Genomic DNA, 27,720 nt, shown 5'->3' on the forward strand with positions numbered 1-27,720 from the left:
CTCTACCTAGTGGAGACGTTTGGGAACTACACTTTAAAAGAAATCACAAGTTCATCAAAATTGAAACTCGAGCTAGCTTCTTTTGCCATAAACTGTATTGACATCCGTGTTACACAGTAGCTACATTTGAAGCGGATCAGAATGAAACTGTGGTCTGCGCATACACAAACATAAGTGCATCCAGATGGCATTTCATAACAATATAAAGCAATCCCCTGCACCCTGTCGAGTTTAGCGTAAACAGGCTCATAACAGCGTAGTAGTGTTTTGGATAAATAACAATGTTAACACCAGCCTGTAACTAAGGGGACTTAGTACCTGGGAGTGCGAGAAACATTTGCATCTAGCACCACTGCATCCAACTGAAACACAATTGACAAAAAACAAAACGAATGTTCCTCGTGAGAGGACGCATGAAAATCGGTAAGAACCTATGTTGTGAAATGTACTGGTGGTCTGGGGTTCGACCGGTTCTATCGGGACACTTCGTTTGGCCCCCCCCACCAGATATTTAGCTTTGGACTCAGTTCAGCATCGCCCCCCCCCCCCCCCACCCTGGCCAGTGGCCGATTAGCTTGCGACCGACACAGTCCGTCAGCATACGGTCTACGAAACATATGTGACGAGCACTGACCGACACCTGGCGGAAAAAATGTCGGGGGCCACTGTTGTACTTTTGGATCAAGCGCGGCAGTAAAGTGCCAGTGCGTCAGATTGGCGGGAAATTTGGCACATATGTTCATCAAGACGCATGAAAATTAGTAAATAACCTATGTTGAGAAATGCACAGGTTGTCAGCCATTTTGGGGTTGAAAGCGTTGTTTTATTTGTGGACAAACATTTTCCAGGTGCCAAACTTCTTCTGGATTGTAATTGTTTTTATTTGATTTTTTTCCAGGGCCAAAGGCTGACTGGAACAAAACACAGTAACTAGCAATACATGACATATTACATTTTGGAAGCAACTTGCCCAACACTGACCGTAAATGATTCACACTCTCAAATTGGCCAGGTAAGAGACCCCCAAAAAGGGGCTGAGACTGGAAAAACCAAAGGCCGACTCTTCTCCTGTTTTGTTCTTTTGTTACAGTGGAGTTACGGCTGATGTTTCTGGCTCGGAGCGATGGGGCCGACTCCCGTGTGTCACCTGAGCAATTTGATCCACCTGCTGACCAAACCAATAGGCAAATGTGTCGCTAAAATCGCAGGCTGGTTTGTTTTCGTCTGGTCTGAAGCCGACACTTCCGCAGGTGCCATTATTTAAAGGTGGAGCAGGTGCTGGTGTCGCCATGGAAATGGGATCCAGGAAAGGGACAGAGGGAATGCAAACATGTTTGTGTGCCAGACCACACCCCCCCCCACCCCCACCCCCCACTTCCCCCGCCCGAGATACACTCACTTGAGCATAGGGAATATAAATCACCTGGACAAAAACGTAGTCACTATCCCTTCAAAACAGTTTTGCACTTTTTAACAGCGAGATTCTGTGTTCAATCAGTTGATTGGACATGATTTGGAAAGGCACAGACCTGCCTATATAAGGTTGCACAGTGGACACTGCATACTTAATAGTATGTACATTACATGTCATTTCTTAGTTTTTTTGAATCTTTTTAACAAATTTGCAAAAAATTCAAAAAAAACCTTTCATTTTGTTCATATGGGGTGGGGTGTTTTGGGGGGAAGAGAAATGATTGTAATCAATTTTGGAGCACAGTGGCTGCCGTAATCCTAAAATGTAAGACGTTCGGGACGATCAGAACCCTTCCTAGAGCCGGCCCTCCGACCAAACTGAGCAATCGGGGGAGAAGAAATTATGATTCAGTAGGTTTAGCAATATAACAAACAAACAAACAAATCAACCAATCAAACCATAATTCAAAGAGTGAAAGTTCTATTGGTGACTCCAATTCGTATATCTGCTTCTAAACAATTTCATCAGTTTGCTCCTTTGCTTTTGTTTTCGCTATGAAGATCACTTATATACAAGCCTTGGCGGAGGCTTGTATATTGGAGGCGGAGTCAAGCCTCTTTTTAGCTTTCATCAAGCAACTATTAAAAAATCTAGCGTTGCCTGTTTTTGGGCGGCAAACGGTAGGATGGATGAGCGGTTTAATTTTAAGCGGTTTGTCCCCTAACCCCCCAAGAAAAATATATCATCACATTAGTGCAACTGATTTCTAGGCTCAATAAATAAATAAACCATTCAAACTAACTTTTCAGGCTTGGCAGAAAAAAAGGGAAACCGTCAAATCTAATTAGGTACAATTTCTTTACGTTTTGCTCCTTTGCTTTAATTTTAGCTATTGAGATTCTCGACGACAGTGTACAAACGCTGAAGCATTGGCGGAGGTCCTCTTGTTTGAACCAATTTTAAGCTTTCACTGAGCGAAGAAAATGTTTCAGAGCCGTTTTTTTTGGGTGGCAAAGGGTGGGACAGGTGGGCTGTTTAATTTTAAGCCGTATATCCTAAAAGAATCACATGGGTAAGACTAATTTCCAGGCTATAAAGAACACTTGAGTGGACCCCACGTTGGCAGCGACCATTCAGCTGGCTGCCCCGATCCCACACAAATAAATCAAGCCCTCCCACCACCACCCAGAATCTTCCTCGGTGGGATGACGTCAGAGGATTGAGTTTTCCATGTGAGTCTCAGCCTCCACAGCAACCGCCCAACCTACACCATACCCACCCCCACCCAAGTGGACCCGACCTAGGGATTTTTTTTTGTCTTCCTCCACAGGGGTATTGTTCCTCACACTTGAATGGATTGGCCTCTAACTCATCTCAGCAGGCGCAATAGTGTACAAAAGCCAAGGAAAGGCTGCCTCGCAAACAGGCGCAGAGTTGTAAAAACTTTTCAGGTTGCGCCGAGCTCTCAGACAGCGAGCTAGCTAGCAGTGGGAAAAAATACCACACTCATCAAAAACGTTTCTTTTAACCAAGCAATAACATGAACCAGGAAGTTAACATTTCAGTTCAAATAAGGCTATTGCTAAAATTTGTTTGGGGAAAAAAAGGCTTAACTACAAGCTAGCCTCCAATGTCGGATCAGATCTAAGGTTAACGTATTTTAGAACATTACTTAGTAGCAAAACAAACAAGGCCAACTTATTATTTCATAATCCGATCTGAACTTCTAATTAACAATAAACTGTCGGAAGACTTTTTCGATGAATTGCAAAATTCACAATTTTGTACAAATACAACAGTAACTGCAAGAACCAGCAAGCTAACATTTGATCAAAATAAGGCTAAACTTTGCATGAAACAAAAGGCTTCAATCCAAGTTAGCCTTGGATGTCGAATAGAATGATTGTAGTATGTTAATTACTCAACTCAACTGTATTTGTAGCACTTTAACAAATGGCTGTACATAAGCTCGAACAGAAAATTTAAACCACATTAGCAAAACGACTTCTAATTCAATAATTCATCATCCAATCGGAAATTTTAATTAACAAAATGTCACCAGATTCCAATTTTATGTATTCCAAATTCACAATTTAGTATGAAATTTTACTTAAAAATTACAAATAAGCAACACTAAACCAAGGGGGTAACATTAGATGACAATAATTAATGGCTAATAACTGAATTTGGCATGAAACAGGATAAATTACAAGATAGCCTCGAAGGTTGGATTAGATTTAACATATTGTACTTCTTGATTTACATAATTTCAACTTTTTTTTTTACCTGCAATATTTGATTGCAATGACTTACATTCTGCAAATATGTATTAAGTTCAGTAAAGTCACCAAATTGTAATACACTACCTATGACTGGTGTAACACACAAAGGCCAATTCATTTATTAAATAATTTGGAATTTTAATTAATGCTAGGGTCACCAAATTTGTAAAAAAAAAAAAAAAAAAAAAATCCATCCTTTTGTAAAAAATAATTTTAAAAAAATGGAAAAAAATAATAATAATCGTAGGTACAAATACGGTTATTACTATTCATTTCACTAGTAATTATAACATTAACAATAAGTGATTGCTCGACAAAAAACTTAAAGTCTTTTTTGCGATTCTAGTGAGTTGGCCATTGTTTTTTTTTTTTATTTTAGCACATCATTTATACGACACAATTTATCCGCTACTGCTTTGCAAAATACGAAATTGTAGTACAATAGCTATTGTACCACACACAAAGTACATTATTAGCCAAACGAAGCTCGGAACTGCTTCATTTAACATTACGGTCTCATCTCCACACATAAAAGTGCAAAAAAAGCTACAAATTTGAGCATAAAAAGTTGGATAGACTCGTGAAATGCAGTTTCTTGGGGGAAAAAAAATCCAGGGACACAACAAAAACAAATAGGCCCAATCTGTAATAATTAACAATACATTTCTTTGATTCCAATAATAAAGATTACTTTTTTTTTTTTCTGTTGTGTCAATGAGTGCAACAGATTCGGAGCCAAAAAGTACATAAACTACATTATGATGTCATTTGTGGACCTCCACTGCATTGCAGAACCACCTCACGGTGACCTTAGTTCGTGAGTGACTCGGAAGGTCCACACAGGCAGCGGTGAATGATGCAAACGTTTGGCCCAAAAAGGCACTCTCTGAAGCGGCTGCGAACACCACAACGCACCGGTAACCTGTCCACAGCAGACTCCCACAACCCCATATTCAAAGACACACACCGGTGTGACGAGGCCTCACTTACCGGGTAAGGATGGTTCGGTTCGGTCGGGACACGTTTTTATTCTTTTTTTTTTTTTTTAATTAAAAAAAAAAAAGATTCCGCTCCGACGCCGTTGGCCTGGTGGTCGAGGAGACTCGCCAGGGCGAGGACAACGACCTGTCTGCCGCCGCAGAGCGTCTGCGTGTGCGAGGCTGGGGGACCGAGCCACGGAGCTCAATCAACCCAGCCAGTCAGCCAGCTGTAGCCTATGGACTCACTGAAGTGCGTGCTCGTGCCCGAACGCGACGTCAGGTGGAGGGGGCGCGTTCACGAGGACAGATGTCACATGGGAGATAGACAGAATGGGCGGGAAAACACAAAGGATACAACCTAACTGATACATTTGATCGCACTACAGACAAAGAAATGATCGAGTAAATGTATCAAATGATGGCAATTACATGTATATAAGATGTTCAATGAGATCAATGAATGTTTAGCTAGTCCTATTGATTAGCTAGTTGGCTAACAATTTCACTTTCCATGTCACAGTATCATCTTAAGGTTAAGTAAGAATCCTACTTTTGAATACTTTTGTTTGTGTTGACATATTCTAAAATAATCGACCAAACTGTAGTTTTAGTTTTTCTATATAAAAATAAATAAATAAAAAGGGACAAGAATAGAGTACCTATTGAAGCAAGAAAATACGCAAATTATTGGGGGAACATTTCAATTCAAACGGTGACGTTATAGGTCAAATTATCGATCAAATTAATCAGTAACTATTTTTAGAATCAATTAACCATTTAAAGACCTTTTAACGTAGTTGTCCAAATCCTCTGATTTCAGCCTCTCAGCTGTAAATATTCTGATTTCTGTAGTCCTTCATGAAAGCAAACTGGTTATCTTTTGCGTTTAATCCAAGTCAGACATTTTCATTTGCTTTTACTTTGGAAAACAATGATCAACAAATCGATTTTTGCTAGTAACTGCCCCGTAACTAGCTACATCACTAGAGTCAGGCTGCCTAATGGAGCAAACCCTAGCTCGTGTTCTTGCTATAAAAATCTGATAGTGGTGTATCACTGAGATAAGATTTGCGATGTATCACAATATCAATATTTTGTCCCAGATAGATGTTAGCTAGCCCTCAGAGCTAGCGAGACTAAGGTTGGAAGAGGCTTGCTATTTTTAGACTCAAATCCTAACACAAATGCCTGGTTATTTTGTGATTCTAATCCTAATACAAATTTGAATGGTAGTTTGCAATCTTCAAACAAAATAAAAAAAATAATGAAAATCCAACAAAAAAAATTTATTTTCCCAAAGAAGTTGCACAACAATTTTTTTTTTTTTTTTTTACTGTACACATGACAATAAAAATGTTGAATCTTAAACATTCAAAACCATTTTAGACCCAACACTTTTTCTCCCTAAGTTCTCCCTGCCCCGATACAAAGATACACTTGCACATGCTAGAACCCAGCATATCATTGTATGGAAGTCTTTAGGAAAAAATGTTTTTAATTTGAGAATATAGGGCATAAACTAGGCAAAATTACAAATATATAAAGCTTTTTCCATACATCCTTTTTTGGAGCATCACACCAGAGTCACAAGTATACTATAAAAAGTCAGCGGTACAAAATTTAGCAAACAAGAGACTGCTAGTTATAAATATGAGTGTCTGACGCACTAGCTTTTTAAAAATACAATATACGTTTTTTTCATTGTTAAATAAAAAAAAAAAAAACTTAGCAGCTTAAAGTGGAGTGTGCTGGTCTTTCAAAATGTCCCAAAAACATTTAAGATAATGCATTTTTTTTTTGTATAATCTATCATATATGAACTTTTTTTATATTCCTCAATGTTTATTACATGCAACGTTTAAAAATAAGATATTTTGAAGTAAGTAATGTTTATTTTTGGAGCGCTTTACATTTTTTTTATTATTACGTGTTCCTCAGTTAGCCAAAAAAAAAAAAAAAAAAAGATGTAGCATGAAAGGAACTCGAAGTCAAGGCACGTTACAAAAAAATTAAGTCAGTCCATTTTCGCTAGAAAAATAAAAATCCATAAATCAGCATAGTGGATTATACAACAAACAATGAGGAACTTTTTTTTAAGTAGCATTACGCTAACAGTATCGCATTTGTCGAAAATGGTCATAGATGTGACTCTAAACGACACAATCGTGCCCTGAATTAGCAGAACTGCTATGGTCTGTTTGTTGGGACCCAAGCGCATTGCCACGTTAGCATAGCACAACATTAAGGCTGCGAATAGAACAGAGCATTCGTAAAAAAACAGCAAACACGTAGGAAAATGTTTCGATTGGTGCGTTTTAGGAGCGTTAATATTTTTCCCCTCAAGAATGGTCATTTCCTTGTTTGCGATTTCAATGCTAAGCTATGATGAGATAGCGATTCTTCGCAGACTTTCATAAGTAAAAAAAAAAAAAAAAACACCGTCCAGTTTGCACTTTAACCCCTAAAATCAGACGATTACAGTTATGTTTTGGACAGTTCATTACGACGTAGGAGCATAGCCACGTCAGCATGGAGTAAAAACCGTGAATATAACAAGGCAACGAGTTTTGCATTCACACGTTAAGATTATGCCAAATAAAGAAGGAGGAACAATTTTTTTTGCTGTTTAAAGAGTGTTAGGAGAACTTGATGCTCCTTGTTTCAACTCTCAATGCTAACACTTTGCAAACGGTCAAGTGGTTTACAAAGCCTTGCCAAATGGTGCTTGATGAAACAAAATTATAAGCAAACAAAGTTTCATTTTGATCTGGTCAGAAAGCGTAATCACGGTACAGCTGCTGCTTATCTTCCAGCCATCCATTTTCTGAGCCGCTTATCCTCACAAGGGTCGCGGGCGTGCTGGAGCCTATCCCAGCTATCATCGGGCAGGAGGCGGGGTACAGCCTGAACTGGTTGCCAGCCAATTGCAGGGCACACATAAACAAACAACCATTTGCACACACATTCACACCTACGGGCAATTTAGAGTCTTCAATTAACCTACCATGCATGTTTTTGGGATGTGGGAGGAAACCGGAGTGCCCGGACAAAACCCACGCAGGCATGGGGGGAACATGCAAACTCCACACAGGCGGGGTCGGGGATTGAACCCCAGTCCTCAGAACTGTGAGGCAGACGCTCTAACCAGTCGATCACCGTGCCGCCGGTGCTTATCTTAATAACTGAAATTAAAACAAGGAAGCTAGGGTCACATTCGCACAAAGATAATTAGTTGATTGTTAAGCTTTAAGACTGTTGGCTGGAGGTGTGCGAGGCTAACTAAGTTTTGTAAGAGTGGCATTGGATGTTATCAATGCTTCACAAGGCTGTAACTTTCCTCAAACTTTCAACACTTTAAGACTGGACAACTGAGTTATTGTGGTCAGTTCACTACAACATAAGAGCGCATAATCACGGTAGCGTCACATTGCATACTCGCTACAATTAAAATAAGGCTGAGTTAGCCTTGCGTAAAGAAAAGGTGTTATTTGTGAGCTTTAGGAGGGCTTGTTTCTTTTAATCTGGAATTTTCATTTTCTGGTTTAGGATTGTTATGGTAACTGATTGCCTTGTTAGAGTGGCGTCAAAATGTTATCAACTGCCGAAGTAACTTTGCTGTCCAATGAGATTTCTTTAAGACTAAATGTAATGAAAAATCGATTGTTATTTTTCTTTTTCATGAAAAAAAACTGCTTTTTAATGGCAATTTTTCTCTAACTACCCTACTTTTATCAGTGGTTTTAGCACTAATTTCCTTAGCATTCTTAATTAACCTTAAACTTGTGTTTGTCGCTACAGGAAGAGGCGGCCGAGGCTGTCAGAATTGCATGGAATGTTATGAATGTTTCATACTCAAAAACTATCACAAAATGTTATTTCAATATTTCAATCTTGTTGTTACAACATTCATTATGCTGTTATTAAAAGAAGGCATTTTTACAACTTCCTTAATGCGTTTACTGCAGTTCGATGAATTTGTCAAACAGCATCAAAGTGCATTTTTTTTTAAGGATTGTAGCAGTGAAAATAACATTTTCAAGAATTCAGTTGAGCTTTTTTTTTTTTTTTTTTTGTTACTTGAAAAGATTGTTTTGAAAAGCCATCATTCCTGACAGGAGAGTGGGGGTGGGTGGGTCCCTGTAGTTTTCACTTGTAGGTTACATCTCCTTAGTGCTCCTCCAACCATGAAGGCTGCTCGGCGCCGGGCACTTTCAACTTGATGTGGAACTGCTGCAGAGTTTGCTCCAGCTGCTGGTGGTTGCCAGAGAAGTAGGCGGCGATGGCGTTGTGGAAGAGGATCAGCTGGTTGTGCAACACCTTCACCTAAAACAACAACAAAAAGAAGCAGTAAGTGCAGCTTTTTCTCTTAGTCCTTAAAAAAATTTGAAAATTTGTCAATGGAACGAGTATGAATTGACTTGATAAGATTGTTAAAATAAGATCTTGTATCTGTATTTTTGTCTTGCTAAAAATGTTTAAAAAAAAAATAGAACAGTCTTACAATAAGTACAGTAAAATGCAGTTGTGTGCCGTGAGGGCCTTCAGATCCTTCTCTGCTGGCCTAAACACTATCAAAAGCACTGACCTACAATTATATCCATCCATCCATTTTCTGAGCCGCTTCTCCTCACTCGGGGCGCGGGCGAGCCGGAGCCTATCCCAGCTATCATCGGGCAGGAGACGGGGTACACCCTGAACTGGTTGCCAGCCAATCGCAGGGCACATACAAACAAACAACCATTCGCACTCACATTCACACCTACGGGCAATTTAGAGTCTTCAATCAACCTACCGTGCATGTTTTTGGGATGTGGGAGGAAACCGGAGTGCCCGGAGAAAACCCATGCAGGCATGGGGAGAACATGCAAACTCCACACAGGCGGGACCGGGGATTGAACCCCGCTCCTCAGAACTGTGAGGCAGACGCTCTAACTAGTCGTCCACCGTTCCACCTCCTACAATTACAACTTCATTTAATTATTTATATTTATGTGCATCATATAATAAAATAATATATATATATATATATATATATATATATGTAAAAATTTATATATTCATTTATTTTCTTTTGTCTTCACTTCATAGCATGTCTTGGCTGCTTTGGTCAGCTTCCAGTCATGTACAGTGGCTGTACCTGTAGAATTTATTTTTTTTTGTTCAATAAGATTTCACCTTCTATGTGTTGCCATGGAAATCCCAGGTGCTGGCGTTAACCAGGTCAAACACGCACGCAAACACTGTTGAAATGTTCTAACCAATCAGATTTTAGATTCACCACACTGTGCCTTCACAGGCTAAATCACATTGGTATTTTTCCCTATCCTCTGATTGGTTGAGCTGAATTTGTGCACGAGAATTGATTTCCTGAAGAGGACAATTTTTGGACATGATGAAAAGTTCCTTTTGAAGGCCACTTTAAATAAACAAAAACAAAACAAAAAACCTAACTTAATGGGGCTAGGTCAACCAACATATTACTGCCTGGCTTGTTTTCAACCCAGAAAAGGATTTTGGGGCGCTTTCAGAGAGAGCAGCATGTATGAAATAGCAGACACAGGAGAAAAGAAAGGAGGTCTGCTGCGTCTCCATCAGCATCTCCGGTGAGCATGATGTATTTTATCTAAAGTTTGTGACGTTTTTGTCATGTTATTAGATAAATATTGATTGTGAACTGCTGTATCGTAGTTTATACACTACAGTTACTGTAGAGGTTTGGAGTTGATGTATTGGAAGATAAAGGTTACTGTGTTTGTTGCTTTAGTAATAATGACTTTTATCCTCAAACATAGGGAACGCCTCCGTCTCGTCTTTAATGCCACACATAGTTATACACGTGTTGTGCTTTTGCACATTATTTTTGCGACCTGATGGTGTTATTAAGAGGTGGATTAGGTCACTGAACGCCCCGTTCTCAAACTCACCCCCCATCACTGGTAAAATATTTTCACTAGAAATAAGAAATGCACTGGGTAAGCTTTCGCGTTTTTGAAGCGTATCATCTCGGGATGTACCATATCCGATCACGTGTACTTGCGTGACAGCCACTCGTCCTCTCCGGAACATTTTGGACTTCCCAATAACATGGGAAGACATGGTAGCTGCCCATAATAGAATACGCCCAAACCAGAACACTTGGCATTTCTGGAAAAAAAATGCCTGGACCATAGCTTTCTTTGTTATAACCAAAATCACTGGGAATACAATTAATCTTAAGCATGTCAAATAGGACAAAGTAATATGGGAATCAATTTATTTTTTGTCATGTTCATTATATTCTTCAGGTAATATACATTTAGTGGTACAAGACATTATAATGAACAAGAAATTGAAGAAACAACGGTGGTCTAATAATTTTTTTCAAGATTGTATTTTTTAATGCGAGGTGGAAACAAGTGCAGATAATTACAGGCAGTCAAATAGTTCAGATTAAATTTAGTGATGAGATGTGCTCATTTGTCAGATCTGAAAGTAGTAGTAGCCTTACGAAATAGAGTGGACAATAAAATACAAGGGTTTATCCTCCATATAAAATTTGGAGGCGGGCGTCTCCACCTAATTTCAGGCCACCTCTGTCTCTAAAAGCTCTGACATCATGAAAATTGTTATTATCTGCCCAGCATTGCTCTTGCTGCGTGTAATTTTTAACTGCTATTGTGGTATTACGCCGTGAGGGCAGCGCTGCACCGGAAACAGTTGGGTGTCGCTCCTAAAACCGTCAAAGAAGAAGCGCCATGAATCACGGACCACAGAGCTCTGGACGGTTGTTTCAAAATAATATACAAATGTCTCAAGCAAAAGCGGCCATACCACACGAGCTATTAACCCATTATTCATTTATACATTTGGGCTGTGCTTAGTTTGATGGCTTGAGAGTAAATTTGGTTATTTGAGTACAGGATTACCCGCAACCCTAGTGAGGATAAGCGGTAAAGAAAATGGATGGATGGAGTACATGATTATTAATGGGACATCTTTACATAGTATTGAACAGGGTACCTGTGTGCAGTGTATTAGTATAATATATGATGTAACATGTAAATCCTGCCTCAGTTTGAGCAAGGAAAACCCTTTCCCGACCTTGTTCTCCTCCAGAAACTTGAGCTTGACAGAGACGTCGTTGCGCATCCTCTCGTACTTGTCGCGGTGCATCTGGAACAGCTGCTGCGACTGCTCGATCTTGGGCAGGGTGTTGGCGTCGCGCGGACCCAAGTTCAGCTCCTCCAGATCTGTGCGGTATGCATCGTACTCTACCCTGCCGGGGGTATGACATCAGACATCAAGTTTTAAAAGGGGGTAAGACGGCGTTAGGAGTCACCAAACAGGCGTAGCATAACAAAAAATGCAGCTGTATTCACATTCACATTTTACCTTTTGGTGAGTGTTTAGAAGTGCTGGCAGGGCACTAATGTTCATTTCATTGTTTACAGTATGAATGCTAAGCTATGCTAGGGGGTACACATTTTCACTTATTAAACAAGAAATAAAATTTATATTTATTAGTTTTTGTTGAGTTTCCAGAGTGCTCACAGGCGGAACCATTCCTTTCGTGAGGAATTTTACTTTGTTTACAATCTCAAAGCTAAGCTACACGAGGATATGACCAGAATAACTGTACAATTTGCATTTTAATGAACCCTAAATCAGAGAATTATACACAAAATGACATTTTTGGTCAGTTCATTAGGACCTAAGATCAACCACGTGAGCATAGCATAGCATAAACGCTGTAAAGAAAACAAGGTAGTAATCTTTGCATTCACACTTTACAATTTATTAAAGGAATATGTTCATTATATTAATATATTAGTCAGGAATATTTCATTTCCTTGTTTACAGGAACAATACTAAGCTATGCTACGTTGTGATACCGATTTTTCGCAAAACTCTTGCATGCAAAAAAACTGGCCGATTTGAATTTCATTAACTTTAGACATAAACTAATCTGAAGTTATGTTTTGTTTACCTTCATTACGACCTAAGAGTGCAAAACACGTTAGCGGAGCATACCAAAAATGCGTACACAAACTTCTTCTGACCACGCCTCACCGGTTTTGTTTTAAGGACGAGCAAAGACTCACAAAAATTCAGTTGTTTGTTGTTACTTTGTTTTCACAAAGTGTTGATAGTCTTGGATAGCAAAGGTCAGGTTTTGAGCACATTACCTGGCAATCTCGTATTGCTTGATGTTGATCATAGTGTCCTCGATGGTTTTGTCCACAAGGGTGTTGACGCTGTTGATGAAGAAGTTAATGGCACCCAACAGAGTCTCCCCGTTTTTGGACAAAAGCTTTTGGGTGTCAGCGTTGTAACCAAACTCCTCCTGAGGGGGGCGGGGGGTGGAGAAACTAAATAAATATAAAAATCAAAAATGTGTGTGTGTGTGTGTGTGTGTGTATATATATATATATATATATATATGCGTATATATATGTATGTATATATATGCGTATATATATGTATGTATATATATGTATGTATGTATGTATGTATGTATGTATGTATATGTATACATACATATATATACATATACGTGTGTGTGTGTGTGTGAGACCCTTGAGCACAAAGGTTTGTCCACCCCTGATCTAGATAAAGGCACTCACATGGAGTTCTGGGGTCTTGAGGCTAAGGTCTGCGAAGGCGTCGCCGAGCTGCCTCTGCGTCTGCATGATCTCCGCCAGCTGGGCGGCGAACGTCTGCGCTAGCTTGATGACGTTCTGGTACTTGCGCTTGTTCTCACGCAGCACGTCGATCTGGGCCTCTAGGTCCAGGTCCACCGTCTTTGAGCCGCGGCCCAGCTTCTCAGACAGAATCTGACGGGTGCACTGGAAAAGACGGCCACTTCAAACACCAACTAAAAAAAAACACACCTCATTCTCTAATAACGTATGCTAATGTGGACATAATGCAAGTTAACATCGATTTACCATAAATTGGCGTGGAGTATTGTAAGTAAACATGAATTATTTAAGATTTATTATAATTTAACAAGGATTTATCTTAAATTAAAAGGATTTATCGTAAGTTAACATGATTGTAAATTAAGAGATCTACTGTAAATTAACACATCCATCATTAAATTAACATACTTTATTAAAGAGTAATATGATCGCAAATCAGATTTATCATAAATTAACATGGCTTTATCATAAATTAACATGATTGCAAATCCACAGATTTATCATAAATTAACATGGATTCATCGTAAATTAACATGATCACAAATTAACAGTTATTGTACTCCAACACAAATTCATCATAAATTATCATGGTGTATTAATAGATATACCATAAATTAACAAGAATTGATCAGAAATTGACACTGACTCATTGTAAATGAACAGCTTTAATGTAAATAATATGATTGATTATAAATTAACATGGACTCAAAGATTTATCATAAATTAACCTGCATTTATGATAAATGAACATGATGCATCCTAAATTAACAGATTTAGCATAACTTAACATACAGTTACCATAAGTTAACATGAATTTGTCATAAGTTAATTTATCCTAAATTAACATGGATTTATAAAAAAATTAACATGATTTATTGCCTGTTAATGTTAATCGTAAATTAACAAATCTATCGTAAATTAACAAGAATTTATTGTAAGTTAACATGGACTTATGGCAGTGACATTTGCTTGATTACGTTTTATGTAATTTATTTTAAACTAACATGCTAGTAAAGTTGCTAAATTACACTTTATTCAATCCACTGCCCCCCCCCCCCCCCCCCCAAAAAAAAAATCATTAAAGATGGAAGTACCATTATGGCTAAATTACAAGGAAAAATAAAGAATGATGCATAGACAAAATTACTTTGTAGGTGTTGATGCTCCACTTTCTCACAAGGTCCAATTTCTCCATGGCTGGATTCTTGGGGTCTTCTGACAGGACCAATGCTCCACTCGATGGCTGTGTTTTTGTAGCATCTGTACAAGTAATGAGAATTATTCACTTAGTGAGTGAAAATGAGCGCTTCAGTGGCGGCTAAATGCTACATCGAGGGAGGTAGAGGGTGCTGGTGAACAAGTACAATTAGTCAACTAGCAGTAGTAACACTCCCAATCAAAAGCAATAACATACAGAGCCCTGAAACTGATATTATGCAACTTTAAAAATGTAATGATTTGAGGGGCGTTACTTTAAATTACCGTAATTTCTCGTGTATAATACGCACCCCCAAAGTTGACCTCAAAATTCTGGAAAACCATTCTACCTATGTATAATGCATTTTTACAATGCATGATTTTGCTTCTACTCATATGATCAAAACATGATTATATACAATACAATACATAGAATAGAAATTCTGCCAGGGTATGTAAACTTACGAGCACAACTGTACATATATGCAGTCATATGTGCTCCTGTCATCTTGGAATGAAAGTGTAGGCTTCACCTTTTTCACAACCCCTAGGTGGCGGTGGCATAATAGAATGAAAGTGTCCACCCTTCTCATAACCTCTAGGTGGCGGTGGCATATTGGAATGAATGTGTACAGCCTTTTCATAACATCCAGATGGGGGCATACATTTATAAAATGTGAAAGTATTTTTTTCATTTTCCCCTATACCCATGTATAATGTGCACTATTGACTTTTGACATTTTTTGGGCTAAAAAAATGTGCATTATACACGAGAAATTACGACAAATCGCTTACCAATTTAATGGGTAACCGTTTCCACAAATTCAAACGTAGCCTCAGAATTTTACCTAATGCTAACTTTGGCATCCCGAATACTGTAAATTTTGTTGACATTTGCTTGCTGATAACTTCAGTAAACTCTTTCAGATCCTCCCTCAGGTAGGCATTATCAAACAATGCTAACTAAAACCAGCAGACATTCCAACCGCTTCTTCCCTCTTGCCATTAAATTGCTTACTGACTTCAGCAAACTTCAGTGATATTTGCTTGCCAATTTAGGTAAACGTATGTGACGTTTGCTTGCCAACTTTGGTAAACTATACATAATTTTTCTCGTCAAATTTGGTAACTTCTAGGAAGTTTCCTTGGCAACGTTGACAACGTCGATATTTACTTGCCAACTTCAGAAACTTAAGTGACCTTTGCTTGCTGAGTTCAATTACTTTGTGACGATCGCTTCCTAAACTTTGATGATGTTTGCTTGCCAAATTGAGATTTTGGTGCTTTGCTTACCAACTTCAGTTACTCTGGTGATGATTACTTGCCAGAATTTGGTGATGATTGCTTTGTGAACTTTCGTGACTTCGGTGACATTTGTGTGCCAGTACCAGTGCCATTTGCTCACAGACTTCAGTGACGTTTTCTTGCTAAATTTTGTTAACGTTAGCTTGCTGACTTTGGCAACTATTTGCTCACATATTTTGGAGAAGCTAAGGCTGAATTAAATAGCTTACCACTACATTTTAATATGGTACAACACCAATTAGCGCACAAATAACCTTATATTTTTTGAGCATTGGAGACCTAAAGTTAGCTAATATTAACTTTAAAAACAAAAACATTATCTTACAGTTTTCAGTTCACTTTCCAATTAAACAGCCGATGATGTATTTCAGACTTTCTTGACTTTAATACAGTTTGACAGTTTCAGAGCTCTCATTTTGCGAGGACAAATTCTGCAAGCGGGAAAACCTCCTGGCACCAACATGTTTGTTAATCCAAGTTGCACTCATGCAAAGTCATCTAAAGGTTTAGATCATAAAGAGTGGCCGATGCCCATTATTTACAAAGTAAAATATCAATAAAGCCCACACTTGTTGCAAAGGGTAGTGAGCCATTAACATTGATAGAGAAAGTGAGTCGGAATGGAGCGAAAGCCTGTGGGAACAAAGACAGCGGGTAAGAAAACCAAGAAAGGTACATGAGCGTAGCGTGCGATTAGTTTGCTTTTCTATTCTTGGCCCGTCACCGTGGGTACCTGTCTCCGCCTGGCTCTCGCTGGAGGAGCGTACCAGGCGGCTAGCGACCGCCAAGCTGGGCGCAAAGGGCCCCACGGGTGACACGGGGAGGCTCGACGACCCTGGGAGATAGTAACAATTAATTTTTGCATCATCAGGAGTTACTCACAGATTTCCCCTGTTGTTTCCTTCTAATTACGATGACAGCCACTAAACAAAAGCCTACATGTGACTGGTGTCCAAAACATGGAAACAAGCCATGGCAACATGCATCACCTATTCGCAGAGAGATTCACATTTGCATTTCTAACAGGAGGATGAAAGCAAAGTAGGGCTTCAGGGTAAAGATGAGAGGAGGCTCATTAAATTCAAACGACATCTCTAGAAATAGACACGCAACACGTGGAAATGGAGAAATTATAAAAAAATGGCTTGTTGTGAAGGTCCTTATTGATTCCTTCTAAGACAACGTTCATCCAAATGCATTACCTTTAGACGGGCCTGATTGAATGCTGCCTTCTGTCGTTACTGTATAGTTGCCGCAGGGTACACAGGACTCAGAAAGGTCTGCGCTCGCCGGCCCCCCAGGGTAAGAGTCCTGTGAAAGAACATTAAAACATGAGGTAAATTATTAAGTGTGTGGTTGTAAAAGACCACACTGTATCCTAATGGACTTCCTCCAGTCGTTTATGATAATGTAAGTGTGGCATAAAGGCTTCTTTATACTCGCACGGGCGGCGACCACGCTGACGTCACTGCGGCTATCCCGCGTGCAGTCCACGTGCGCTGTTTTCAAAATGTGCTGCAGTTCTCCTCCAAGTCGGGGGTGTTGCTACAGCTGGTATTATCTGACACCACAGGGTGGAGTTTCCTCTGCATTTTATGGCATTTCCGGTAGACGTTTTTCCTCTCCTTTCCGGAACAAGGAACAAAGCAACAACAATGGCGATCGTGGAACAGTTCCTGCTAGAATAAATGGACCTAGATGACCAGATGATACGTTTAATTATGCTGCAAAATCGATCAAGAAATCGGCGGTGTATGTGGACCCAAGGGGAACACTGAGTACGTCATCACAGCATGTGACTAAAACGGACCAATCACGAGAGATGATCTCCGCGGCGTTCTACGCGCAGCAACAATTTTTGCTGTGTGCGCGTCAAGTGACACATAGGGGCCGCTCGGCCCAAGGAGTCGGTCACGTGACGCAATGCGCGCGCTGTCGGCCCCGCGAGCACGGAAATATAAAGAGGCCTTAATAGTTGCCAATCAGATTCAAATAAACATCTTCAGAAGCAGTATTAGTGATGGTAGAAGAAGACGCAGTAGTGGTAGAAGTAGTAGTAATAGTTGAAGCGGAAGTAAAAGTAGTAGTAGGTGAGGTAGTAGTAGAAGTAGCACAAGTAGAGAGAAAAAATAGTCGTAGAAGAAATAGAGTAGTCGCTGTAGTAGAATAGTAATACAAGTAGTATTAGTAGTCGTAGAGGCAGTAGTAGTCGTGGTGGTAGAAGTAGAACCAGACATGGTGGTAGTAGTAGACGTAATAATAGAAGTACTGTAGTAGCAGAGTCTAAGAACAAATAGTGGAAGAAAAAGTAGTAGCTGTAGTATAATAGTAATACTAGCAGTAGTAGTATAAGTAGTCTGAGAAGCAAGAGTGGTGGTAGACGTAGAAGCAGTAGTGATAGTAGTAATAGCCTAAGTAGTAGTACAGGTGGTAATAATACAAGTAGTAGCTGTACTACTTGTAGTGGCGATAGAAGTAGAACCAGTAGTAGAAATAGTAGCAATTATAAAAGCAGTAGTATTTGTAGTAGTACAAGCAGCAGAAACAGTAGTGGAAGAAATAGAAATATTAGTAGTAGAAGTAATCTTAAGTAGAATTGTCATAGAAGTAGTAGTAGTGGTGGTGCAAGTAATAGTAATACCACTAGTAGAATTGTCGTAGCAGTAGTATAAGTAGCAGTAGTACTAATAGTAGTAATAGTATAAGCAGTAATAGTATGAAGAAGTAGTAGAAGAGGTAGCAGAAGTAGTCATAGAAGAAATAGTAGTAGAAGAGGTAGTAGTAGCAGCTGTAGAAGTAGTAGTAGCTGTAAGAGAATAAGTCGTAGTAGCAGCAGTGGCAGTAGTAATAGTAATGGTAGTGGTTTGAGGCCTCACCCTGCAGAACACATTCTCCGGGCTCTGATCCAGGTCTCCGTTGCTGGTGACTGCGATCTCAGCGGCCGAGCTCCTCTGGGATTCCTCAGTCATGGCGTCCTCCTGTGATGAGGAGGACATGATCCCGTTCTTGTTACTTACAACATCTCGAGGGGAATCAGGAGGACTTTTGACGCACGTCGGGGGTGGGCTGCCACCTTGTGGACGTTGGTTACGAGCAGGGTTCAACTATTTTAATGCATGCTAACCAATGGTCTCCATCAGATATGACATCACGGTTTTCCATTAGTGTTTGATTAGAAGACATGACGAGTTTCAGGTATAAATTAGACAACCCAAACCTTGGACAAAAGTTAAGGCTTTATTACTGCCTTCCACTTGTTGACATTCAATATGATATGGTGACGCTGTCAATGTTAATTAACTGGTTATCAGTAGTCAAAAACTCATTCATGGGCCCAGTACGTGCAAAAATAGCTTCATTTTAAAATGTGTAATCATCACTACCATTATACAGTCAACCCCCGCTATTCGTGGGGGAGAAGGACTGAGTCCTTCCATGAATATCGCTAAAACGCCTAATGCCTATATTAATCGTTTAACCGTAAGCACACACAAAATATAAACCCAAAATACTTGGTCATTGCAAACTCATTTTAAATTACCCCTAAAAATAAGTGGCTTACAGAGGATTTTATTTTGGAAAAAAAACAATGCACAGGAGGCGCACGTGTATGTGCACAGGGCAAAGACTCTCCGTCCATTCCTCAAACAACCCAGGCTAAACTGAAGTCCACCCTGACATAAAAAGATAGTCTCTCAGTCGAGATGCATCACTTCAACATACTTCCTTGACACAAATTACTACTTTTCTATTAGCCATGACTTTGGTGCAATCTTACAGCAATATAGAAAGAGCACCAAAACAGATCATTTGAATTTGTGAATAGCGAACCATGAATAGGCAGGGATTCATGTGTATATTTTGTTGGAATGAACGTTTAGAGATTAAGTTGCCAGATACCCCAAACACGAAGAAACATGGAGATGGTGGAGGAGGTATTAAGAATATTCTTAGCATAGCAGGTGGGAGTGGTCTCTGGTTTCTGGAACTTATTGGTTTTGAATCACAACACTGCCCCTATGGTTTCCAATGATACTGCAACATTTGGTCTGCAAGATTCCAAGACATGTACAAAAATACATAAGAAATGAATGCAGAATACACACAAAATACTCTGCACCTATCTGGTTCACTATGGACCGTTTTGGTCTGTATCTGCAAGTACAGATGTTCTACCTTGTCAATGACAGATTACTATAGACAGGCCAATGTGGCACCCTAGGCAAGATCTTATAGCACCCCATGACCTTGCCGTGTGTTTTGGATCATAAGCAGAGCCTTTTGTTCTCCATACTTTGGCCTTTCCATCACTTTAGCAGAGGTTAATCTTGGTCTCAACAGTCCAGAAAATGTTGTTCCAAAACTTTTGTGGCTCATCTCTGTACTTCTTTGCAAATTCCAATCTGGCCTTGCGATTCTTTTTGCTGATGAGTGGTTTGCATCTTGTGTTATGGTATGTAAATTTCTTCTCTCAAAGTCTTCTTCAAACAGTGGATTGTGATGTCACTGACTGTTGTCTTTGGGTGTTTCTTCACAGCTCTCACAACGTTTCTGTCATCAACCACTGTTGATACCCCTTACCCGACCTGTTCGATGTCTGCTGTTCAGTACACCAGTAGTTTCTTTCTTTTTCAGGACATTCCATTTTGTATTGGCTATGCCCAATGTTTGTACAATAGCTCTGATTGATTTTCCCTCTTCTCTCAGCTTCAAAATGGTTTGCTTCTCTCCCATAGTCAGCAATCTGGTCTTTATCTTCGCTTAACAGAAAATGCAGTTTTCACAGGTGAAACCCACACCCAAAAACAAGCACTATGTAATGTTTAAGCAATTAATCTAAAAGGCAGCACCTGAGCAACTAGAAACACCCATCAGTCACATGTTCCATTACTTTTGTTCACTTGAAAAGTGTGGGGGTTCAAACAAAAAGGTGCTCTGTCCTGAGTTGTTTAACACATCTAGATGTAAATACCATGAAATAAAAGCTGGAATTCTAAACTTTTGTCTCATATTCATCTTTTGATCTGAAACGCAAATGTTTTCAGTAGACAACAAAAACAAAGGAATTGACCTTGCCATTCCAATACATTTGGAGGGGACTGTTAATTGGATCACAGGAAAGCCCATTTGACCAACCACGAAATAAAACCAAAGTTCACGACTCCAAAGCGATAAAAACGTTGCCCCGTCCCACAAACACTTTTGAGTGGAGTGTCATGTGACCAATGCATAAATACTTAAAGGGCTAGCTGATGCCAGCACCCCGGAGGGAAGCAGAAAAAGAAGCTCTAACAGTTTAACTCGTCAAACCGCCAGCAGGAGATAAGATGACCTTGTACAACATAATCCTCTCAGATGCACAGTTTTACCTGGCCACCACACGCATGCTTTAGATTGTAATAAACTCAGTTAAGCAGCAGTGTATTATTTACTCAAACAATGTGCTAATATATTGGTATTGAAATAAAGAAATGGCAATGGATTTAGTGAAATATCATCAAACTGCAGGTTATCAGGCTCTATTAATGCTGACAAAAAAAAAATATTGTGGGAGAAGTTGGTATCCATTTTGTCAATAGTGCTAAATTTAATGGATCTAGACTGTTATTTTATCCAGATATCCCAAAGTAACGCAGACACATATTTTTCCACAAACTGGGGGCAAACAGCAGATAGCCCAATTATTTCAATGGCAGTACTTTGGGCCTAAAAGGTCTGTGGACGCACTGAAACAGGAAGTCGCTTTCCTTCAGCAATTTTTAATGACCTAGTAGAGAGAAAATGGTATTAAAATTAGAACAATATTGTGACCAAAATGATTACTTTTATGTTGTCACAATATTTGCAAAAAATAAAATAAAAATAAAAAAATATCACCAACAGGTTTTATTTGAATACAACCAAATATAAAATCAGCAATCAATGAGGAATATTAATTGATAGCATGCTAAACAAAAGACATCCTGTAATTTCTCGTGCAATTTCCCCCCCGAAAAAAATCTTCAAAAGTCAATAGTGCGTATCGTACATAAGTATAATGTTCATTAATTCCTTCACACTAAAATGAGTTATGAGTAGATACGTGTTTTACAGAAGCTATCAATTTGTTTTAAAACTTGTGATTAATAAATTGACATCATATTTAGATTCACAATTAAAACATCATATATACCCCTATATTGCACCCTCATGTTTAGATTTGACACTGCAGCTTTACGGAGGTATTTTCCACCTCCCACGTGACCATTAACACATCAGTGGCTTGCACATTGTACTGAACGCTAGAGAGGTTATGTGCCCGGATAACATTCACTTCTGGTGCAAAATCTAAAAAAAAAAAAAAATAGCTGCGACACAACAAAATCTGCACAGGGCAGATAAACACGCATAAGCTCTAACTAGTTATGGTATTTGGGGACTAATTGACATAAAACAACATTTTAGCAACTATACAACGACGCAGGGCACACTGGGAACTCTTCTGATAGCGAGTCGCCATGTTTTAATGATGACGTCATTGTTGACGTAATAGTGGACGCTTGCTGTCAGAGGATGTCCCAGCCTGCCTTGTGCCATTGTGTAGTTGTTAAAATGCTGTTTTAAATCAGTTAGTCCCCTAATCCCATAAATAGTTGTAATAGTGTGAATGCTAATTGAGTTTATGTGTGGTTATTCCCCCTCTGCAGCTTTATTTGTGTCTTAACTATTTTATTATTATCTTGCACCAGGAGTGATCATGTTACCTAGGCACATGAGCTCTCTAGCTTTGAATACATTGTGCAAGTTGGCTGTTATGCCAATGGTCATGTGGGAAATGGAAAATACCACCGCAAAGCTGCAGTGTTAAAATTAAACACTAGGGTCTGCCACAGTAACATACATTACTAAAGAACACATAAACCTTAGTATTAATAATAATACTGATCTGACTAAATTGGAAAATAAATTTAGGAGGGCATCACCACTAACATTCATTGCATATAAATGTATCGAAGTATAGAATGTCATGGGTGTGCATTATATATAGGAAGAAGGGTTTTCCTGACTTTTGGAGTCAATTTTGGGGGTGCACATTATACTTGAGAGCGTATTATCCATGGGAAATTGCGGTATGTTAAGTCAACGGTCTTCTGTTTACATGCGATCAGAAGCAGGTATCCTAGATAGATGGCGCATGCCAAATCGTAGAAGGCAACCTACTGATTTTATATAAACTGTATATTAATAGTTACTTCATTTGGCTATTATGTGGTTATGTAATTGAACGTGAAGGTATGTAATTGAAGGTGAAGGTGTTTTAGAGAAAGCTAAGTGGGCAATAAAGTATTGCATCTTCACATAAGTTCTACGTACAAGACATCAGCTCAAACCACAACAATGAGCTGATTGTTTACTCTGCGCGTTAATCTTGCCATCACATTGAAGGCAACAATACGGACACGCCTTATCCCGCCAGCTATTAACTACAATGCACTAGGGGGAAACTTGATGAAGGCAAATTGGTAGAGAGAATTGAGTGCTTAAGAATGTGCAGTTTAGGACTCCAAATCTGGCTTGTTCAACAGACCACAACTGAAGATATACGAAATAACAGACAATTCATAGACACTGTGAAGAGCTTTGGGGAGCCATTGTAAAAATAGGGCATTAAATTAATGGGGGTTTTTTTCCCCCCCACACACAGCCTTACCACAGAACAGCAACATTTAAACCAGATCTACCGCTAACACCCCAAGCAAGACGACGACACACAAAGCTAGAAGTTCTTTAAGATCACATCACACAAGCCAATCTAAGAGGAGAGTGATTAATGAATCACAGGGAAGAAGAGAGACCACCACCGCAAACCAGCAACAGGAAGCACTAAAAGGAGGCAGACTGCCCACAAGTGAAGGTAAACGTCACCTTTGTCTGAGTGCCATCATCTCCACATTCGTCTGCAGGGTCCACAGTCTGGTGTTCACCATTTTCTACACTGAGAGCCTCATCTCCGCCCTGGTCAACATCCTCGCTGCTGCTTACTGACTTATCCTCGGCACTGTCTATAGCAATGTCATACAGCACATCGTTCCCTGACACACTATCGCTACCATCTACGTTTGGAGACGACGCCAGCGGTGGTGACAGATCACCAATGTGTGGATTCTCCTCGGCTTCCATGCGAGGGTCCTCAGCTGAGGTCTTGCCTGATTCGGTGTCAAGACTACCCTCAGACATACCTGGAAACAGACAGGCAGGAGTGTGATGAACTGGCCCTTGAGGTACAAGATCATACCAAACTAGGCTTAAAGACCCTGTGAAGGAAACAAATTTGTTTCCAAAAATACATTATACATGTTTGAAGATATTTGCTCAAAACAGGTGCAAAGACTGATAACTATGTAGTACGTTAAACTGTTTTTCACCATTTCAGTTTTCCTGAGTCTTTTGGGCCTCGCTAAAACAGTGCAGTGACACAACTTGGCATCGGGCAAAAGTCCTTCGAGCGCATTTGTTCGCATCTGTGGTTATCCGGCGCAACTGCGACTTACTTAGTTATTACTACTAGGCCCAAGCCTGTTAGCTCACAAGCTAGCTAATGGCTAGTGCCTCTCGTCTCACGTGGAATGCCCTGAACGACCCGGTGGGATGTAATCCAGCCACTAGAGGCTTAAAGTGGATATAGTTTCAAGGCTCAAATATGTAGGGATGCGTAGGCATAAGATACTGTAAATGCTAGATGAAATAGCATCCATTTTTCAGGTCATAGAATTAGTGTGTGATTGACAGTTGAGCAGGGCGTGGTTTCCCACAATGGCTAGATTCTTCATGATTTGTAAGCCTTATTTTATATACTTTGCAAATTTTATAATCATTCAAATTTGGCAGTCTTCTCTGTGGTGAGTCAAATTAATAAGATACGTTTATTTTCACTTTACAGGGACTTTAAAGTCCTTTATGTAACAATCAGGGTAAGGCTCTGCGATAAATCGATTATATCAGTTAATTTGAATTTATCTGGACAATTTTTTAAAATAGCTTTTCTTAGCTGCTTCCATTGCTAAAGCACATCCCCACTGATGTATTTATTAAGAAGTAACCATTTACACATCTCTAAAGAAAAAAAAAAGTATTATTTCTGTGCAAATTGATGCAAGTGAATGCTAGGAGGGGGAAAAAAATGAAAAAAAGCTTGTTTGGTATCAGGAGAAATAAAGCAAATTGAAGGCCATACCACCCAGCCCTACTGGCTTGTCAAGTTTTCTGCTTGACAGGAAGTCTATTTGAAAAGTGTGGCGATTAAGTTCCTGGCCTGGATTTCAAAGTTCACTAAGTGGGGGAAAAAAACCAAATGATTTCTTTTTAAGTTTTTAAGAGGCATTTATGTTGCCAAACATCAGTATAGTTAGTATATATATATATATATATAAACAGTATATATTGTATGTCTTTGGGGACATCAATCTGATTGTCACTAGTCACTACTAGTCACTTTAAACTGCATACATTCCTTGAAGTCTCCTTTGCACAATGGTCATTGCACCGGACTATTGCTATATTAGTCATTCAAACTGCTCTAAGTGCTAGAGGACTCTGCATCTTTTTGCACAATTGTCAAAAAAACAAACAAAAAACAAAAGAACAAAAAAACAAAAACTGTTTTTGTACCGGCATTACCAGATAAATAGAAACCCTTTATTGCTCAGTGACTGTTTTTGTCAATGTTTTTATGTCTCAAAAGTGTTCTCTGTTGTCGTACTAGAGCGGCTCCAACTACCGGAGACAAATTCCTTGTGTGTTTTTTGGACATACTTGGCAAATAAAGATGATACTGATTCTGATGATTATGGTTCTCGTCGCTACGCTAACACAACATTGCAAAAAGTTCAAGTTGTGGTTCTATGGTCGTCATCACAGAAAAGCAAGTTAGACGCCTTCTTACAATGCTGAAGTCTCACGTGCTTTGAGATAAACTGGGGTTTGCGTGCTGCCTGAATTGCTCTGAAATGCTCTGAACCTGGACATCAAATTTTGGAGGTTTTGACAAAAATACACTGTTCCCCCACTATTATTACCGTTAATCTATTGCGGATTCAGTGCACTGGAGATTTTTTTTTCATATTCACATTGCGCACAATTCTCCATACCGTTGGATTTTTAGTATATGCTATAATTTTTTTTGTGGTAAAATAAATGCTTCCTAGCCTAAAGCAAAACTGGAAAAAAAAAAAAAGAATGAAAACACATTACAAGGAATAAAATGTACACAGTGTATGGGAACCACTGTGTGTTACTGTAGAGTTTAAAAGGTGTTTAAGAGTATGTTTTTATATAAAGAGTATGGTAGAGGTTAATAAGAGTTTGGAAGATTAATAAGAGTCTGGGGAGGTTCATAAATAATCTAAAAAATATATATATGGTCGCTACTTGACAGACTTCACCTGTTGCGGGGGTGGTCTGGAACCTAACCCCTGCAACAAAGGAGGGATTACTGTAAAGGCATACCTGGTGGAGATGTCGTCACATTTAGTGAGGAAGGAACACTATGCCAAAAATGTATTTTCCGGGTCGCATTGCTAAAGTGAAAGAGCAAAACAGTAAAAACGACAATAAATCAAATGTTTTGTGGTCGTTAAGTAAAATGCAAATTAGTCATGTTGTTTTGATACTATAGTCGTGATTTCTCACGAGCTATGCTGAGGTTTGTATGGCGACAGGACTATTGTGCGACTTTAAGATGCTATTTTTCGAATTTCAAATTGCACGACTTGGACATACGATTTTGGAAGTTTTTGTACTTTGACAATGCATGACAGGCATACAGAGTGGAAATGATTTCACATTTTGTCGGAAGGAAGTCTTCAAAATGCATTTACCTGCCTGCTGCAATTAAAAAACAAATAAAAACCAGGACAGCAAAGCAAAAGTTTTATGGCTGAATTGTGAAGTTTTCCTTCGATTGAAGTATATTTTGAAACGAAGTGTGGACACCAACTTCCTGGCTTGGATTTCAAAGTACAATAAGTGTAATACAAAATATAATTTAAGTGACCTTTTTAATACTTATTTTTATTCATGTCTTGCCACACGTCACAATGTGGAGCTGTTTAGCTTTCACGTGGAAAGAGAAATTTGACAACATAAAATGTCGTCTGTTAACGTGAACAGCCATGTAGAAATATTACCATAAGTCGAATATATTACTTTAAATACATGTTAATAATAATAATTACCACACTGTAGTCCGTGAGCTTTTCTTTACAACCGTTCACCGACGTTGAAGTTGCTTGCTAGCTAGGCTAACTGGGTAGCTAGCGAGCTAACCCAAACTACCCTAAAAATCACCCGTTTGAACCGAAAAGCACCCTAAATGTGGCTTGTGTGTCGTTCCCCCATTTCGCCACATAAGTGACCACACGTCACAAGGGAACAAATGAGTGGGTGTGGGAGTGCGGGACTTATATATTTAAAAAAAAAAAAAAAAAAGACCAAGAAGAAGAGAAGAAGTAGTTAACCGTACCGTACCTGTCTACGGCCGTCGTGGCTAACTAGCAGACTGTCGTAAAGTCCTAAACCGTGTGTCCTTGGGGAACAGCCGCCTGATTCTTTTAACGCAATGACTACAAGTAACTTAGTGTAAAAAGCGGTGGACGGGTTCCTGCTAGTGGATCAGACTTGGACTTCGGACCCCGGAAAAAGTGATCAGCCACAAAGGGCTCCCGGTAGACCATTTGTTGCATGCGCTCTCCCCCTGCTGTTAAAAGCCACAGCTTGCAAGTTTGAGTCCGTGTTCCATTTCATCACTCATAAAGTGCTATTTTTAATTAAATTAAGTGAAGAGGGGGAGGGCTTTCACGATACGGCGCGTAAGCGGGATTTAA

General features: G+C 39.3%; 2 protein-coding genes across 9 annotated transcripts in view; both read right to left on the minus strand.

Annotated features, from left to right (window-relative positions):
* The window catches only part of fhdc1 (FH2 domain containing 1), a 29,565-nt gene extending 23,746 nt beyond the window's left edge, over window positions 1-5,819 (minus strand). For both annotated transcript variants that reach the window (XM_061770605.1, XM_061770604.1), the window contains exon 1: window positions 4,687-5,819. The gene's annotated coding sequence lies outside the window, so the exon portion shown is untranslated. The remainder of the gene's footprint in view (window positions 1-4,686) is intronic.
* A 122-nt stretch (window positions 5,820-5,941) lies between these two features.
* On the minus strand, window positions 5,942-27,546 carry arfip1 (ADP-ribosylation factor interacting protein 1 (arfaptin 1)). Of its 7 annotated transcripts, none has more exons than XM_061770610.1 (10): window positions 27,365-27,543; window positions 23,765-24,078; window positions 18,736-18,837; window positions 17,062-17,170; window positions 16,593-16,694; window positions 14,505-14,617; window positions 13,280-13,501; window positions 12,842-12,999; window positions 11,757-11,931; window positions 5,942-8,999 (listed from the first exon to the last, which is right to left on the minus strand). In XM_061770610.1, exons 2-10 carry the CDS (start codon window positions 24,074-24,076, stop codon window positions 8,844-8,846), a joined length of 1,449 nt encoding a protein of 482 aa, XP_061626594.1. In that variant the 5' UTR covers window positions 24,077-24,078; window positions 27,365-27,543; the 3' UTR covers window positions 5,942-8,843. The 7 variants fall into 7 exon arrangements, with proteins under 7 accessions (XP_061626594.1, XP_061626593.1, XP_061626590.1 ...); XM_061770609.1 differs by lacking the exon at window positions 5,942-8,999 and adding an exon at window positions 26,345-26,415 and having other exon boundaries at window positions 10,916-11,931; window positions 27,365-27,545; XM_061770606.1 differs by lacking the exon at window positions 5,942-8,999 and having other exon boundaries at window positions 10,916-11,931; window positions 27,365-27,545.
* Between the last annotated feature and the right edge of the window lie 174 nt (window positions 27,547-27,720).

Source organism: Phyllopteryx taeniolatus, chromosome 4 (genome assembly GCF_024500385.1).
Source record: "Phyllopteryx taeniolatus isolate TA_2022b chromosome 4, UOR_Ptae_1.2, whole genome shotgun sequence".
Taxonomy (NCBI): domain Eukaryota; kingdom Metazoa; phylum Chordata; class Actinopteri; order Syngnathiformes; family Syngnathidae; genus Phyllopteryx; species Phyllopteryx taeniolatus.

Coding starts and splice junctions, on each gene's coding strand:
- arfip1 (XM_061770606.1), bottom strand. CDS start 24,076: ATGTCTGAGGGTAGTCTTGACACCGAATCAGGCAAGACCTCAGCTGAG. Junction 17,171..18,735: donor CGGAGAATGTGTTCTGCAGG/GTGAGGCCTCAA, acceptor GTTCTTTCACAG/GACTCTTACCCTGGGGGGCC. Junction 11,932..12,841: donor AAGCAATACGAGATTGCCAG/GTAATGTGCTCA, acceptor TACCCCCGGCAG/GGTAGAGTACGATGCATACC.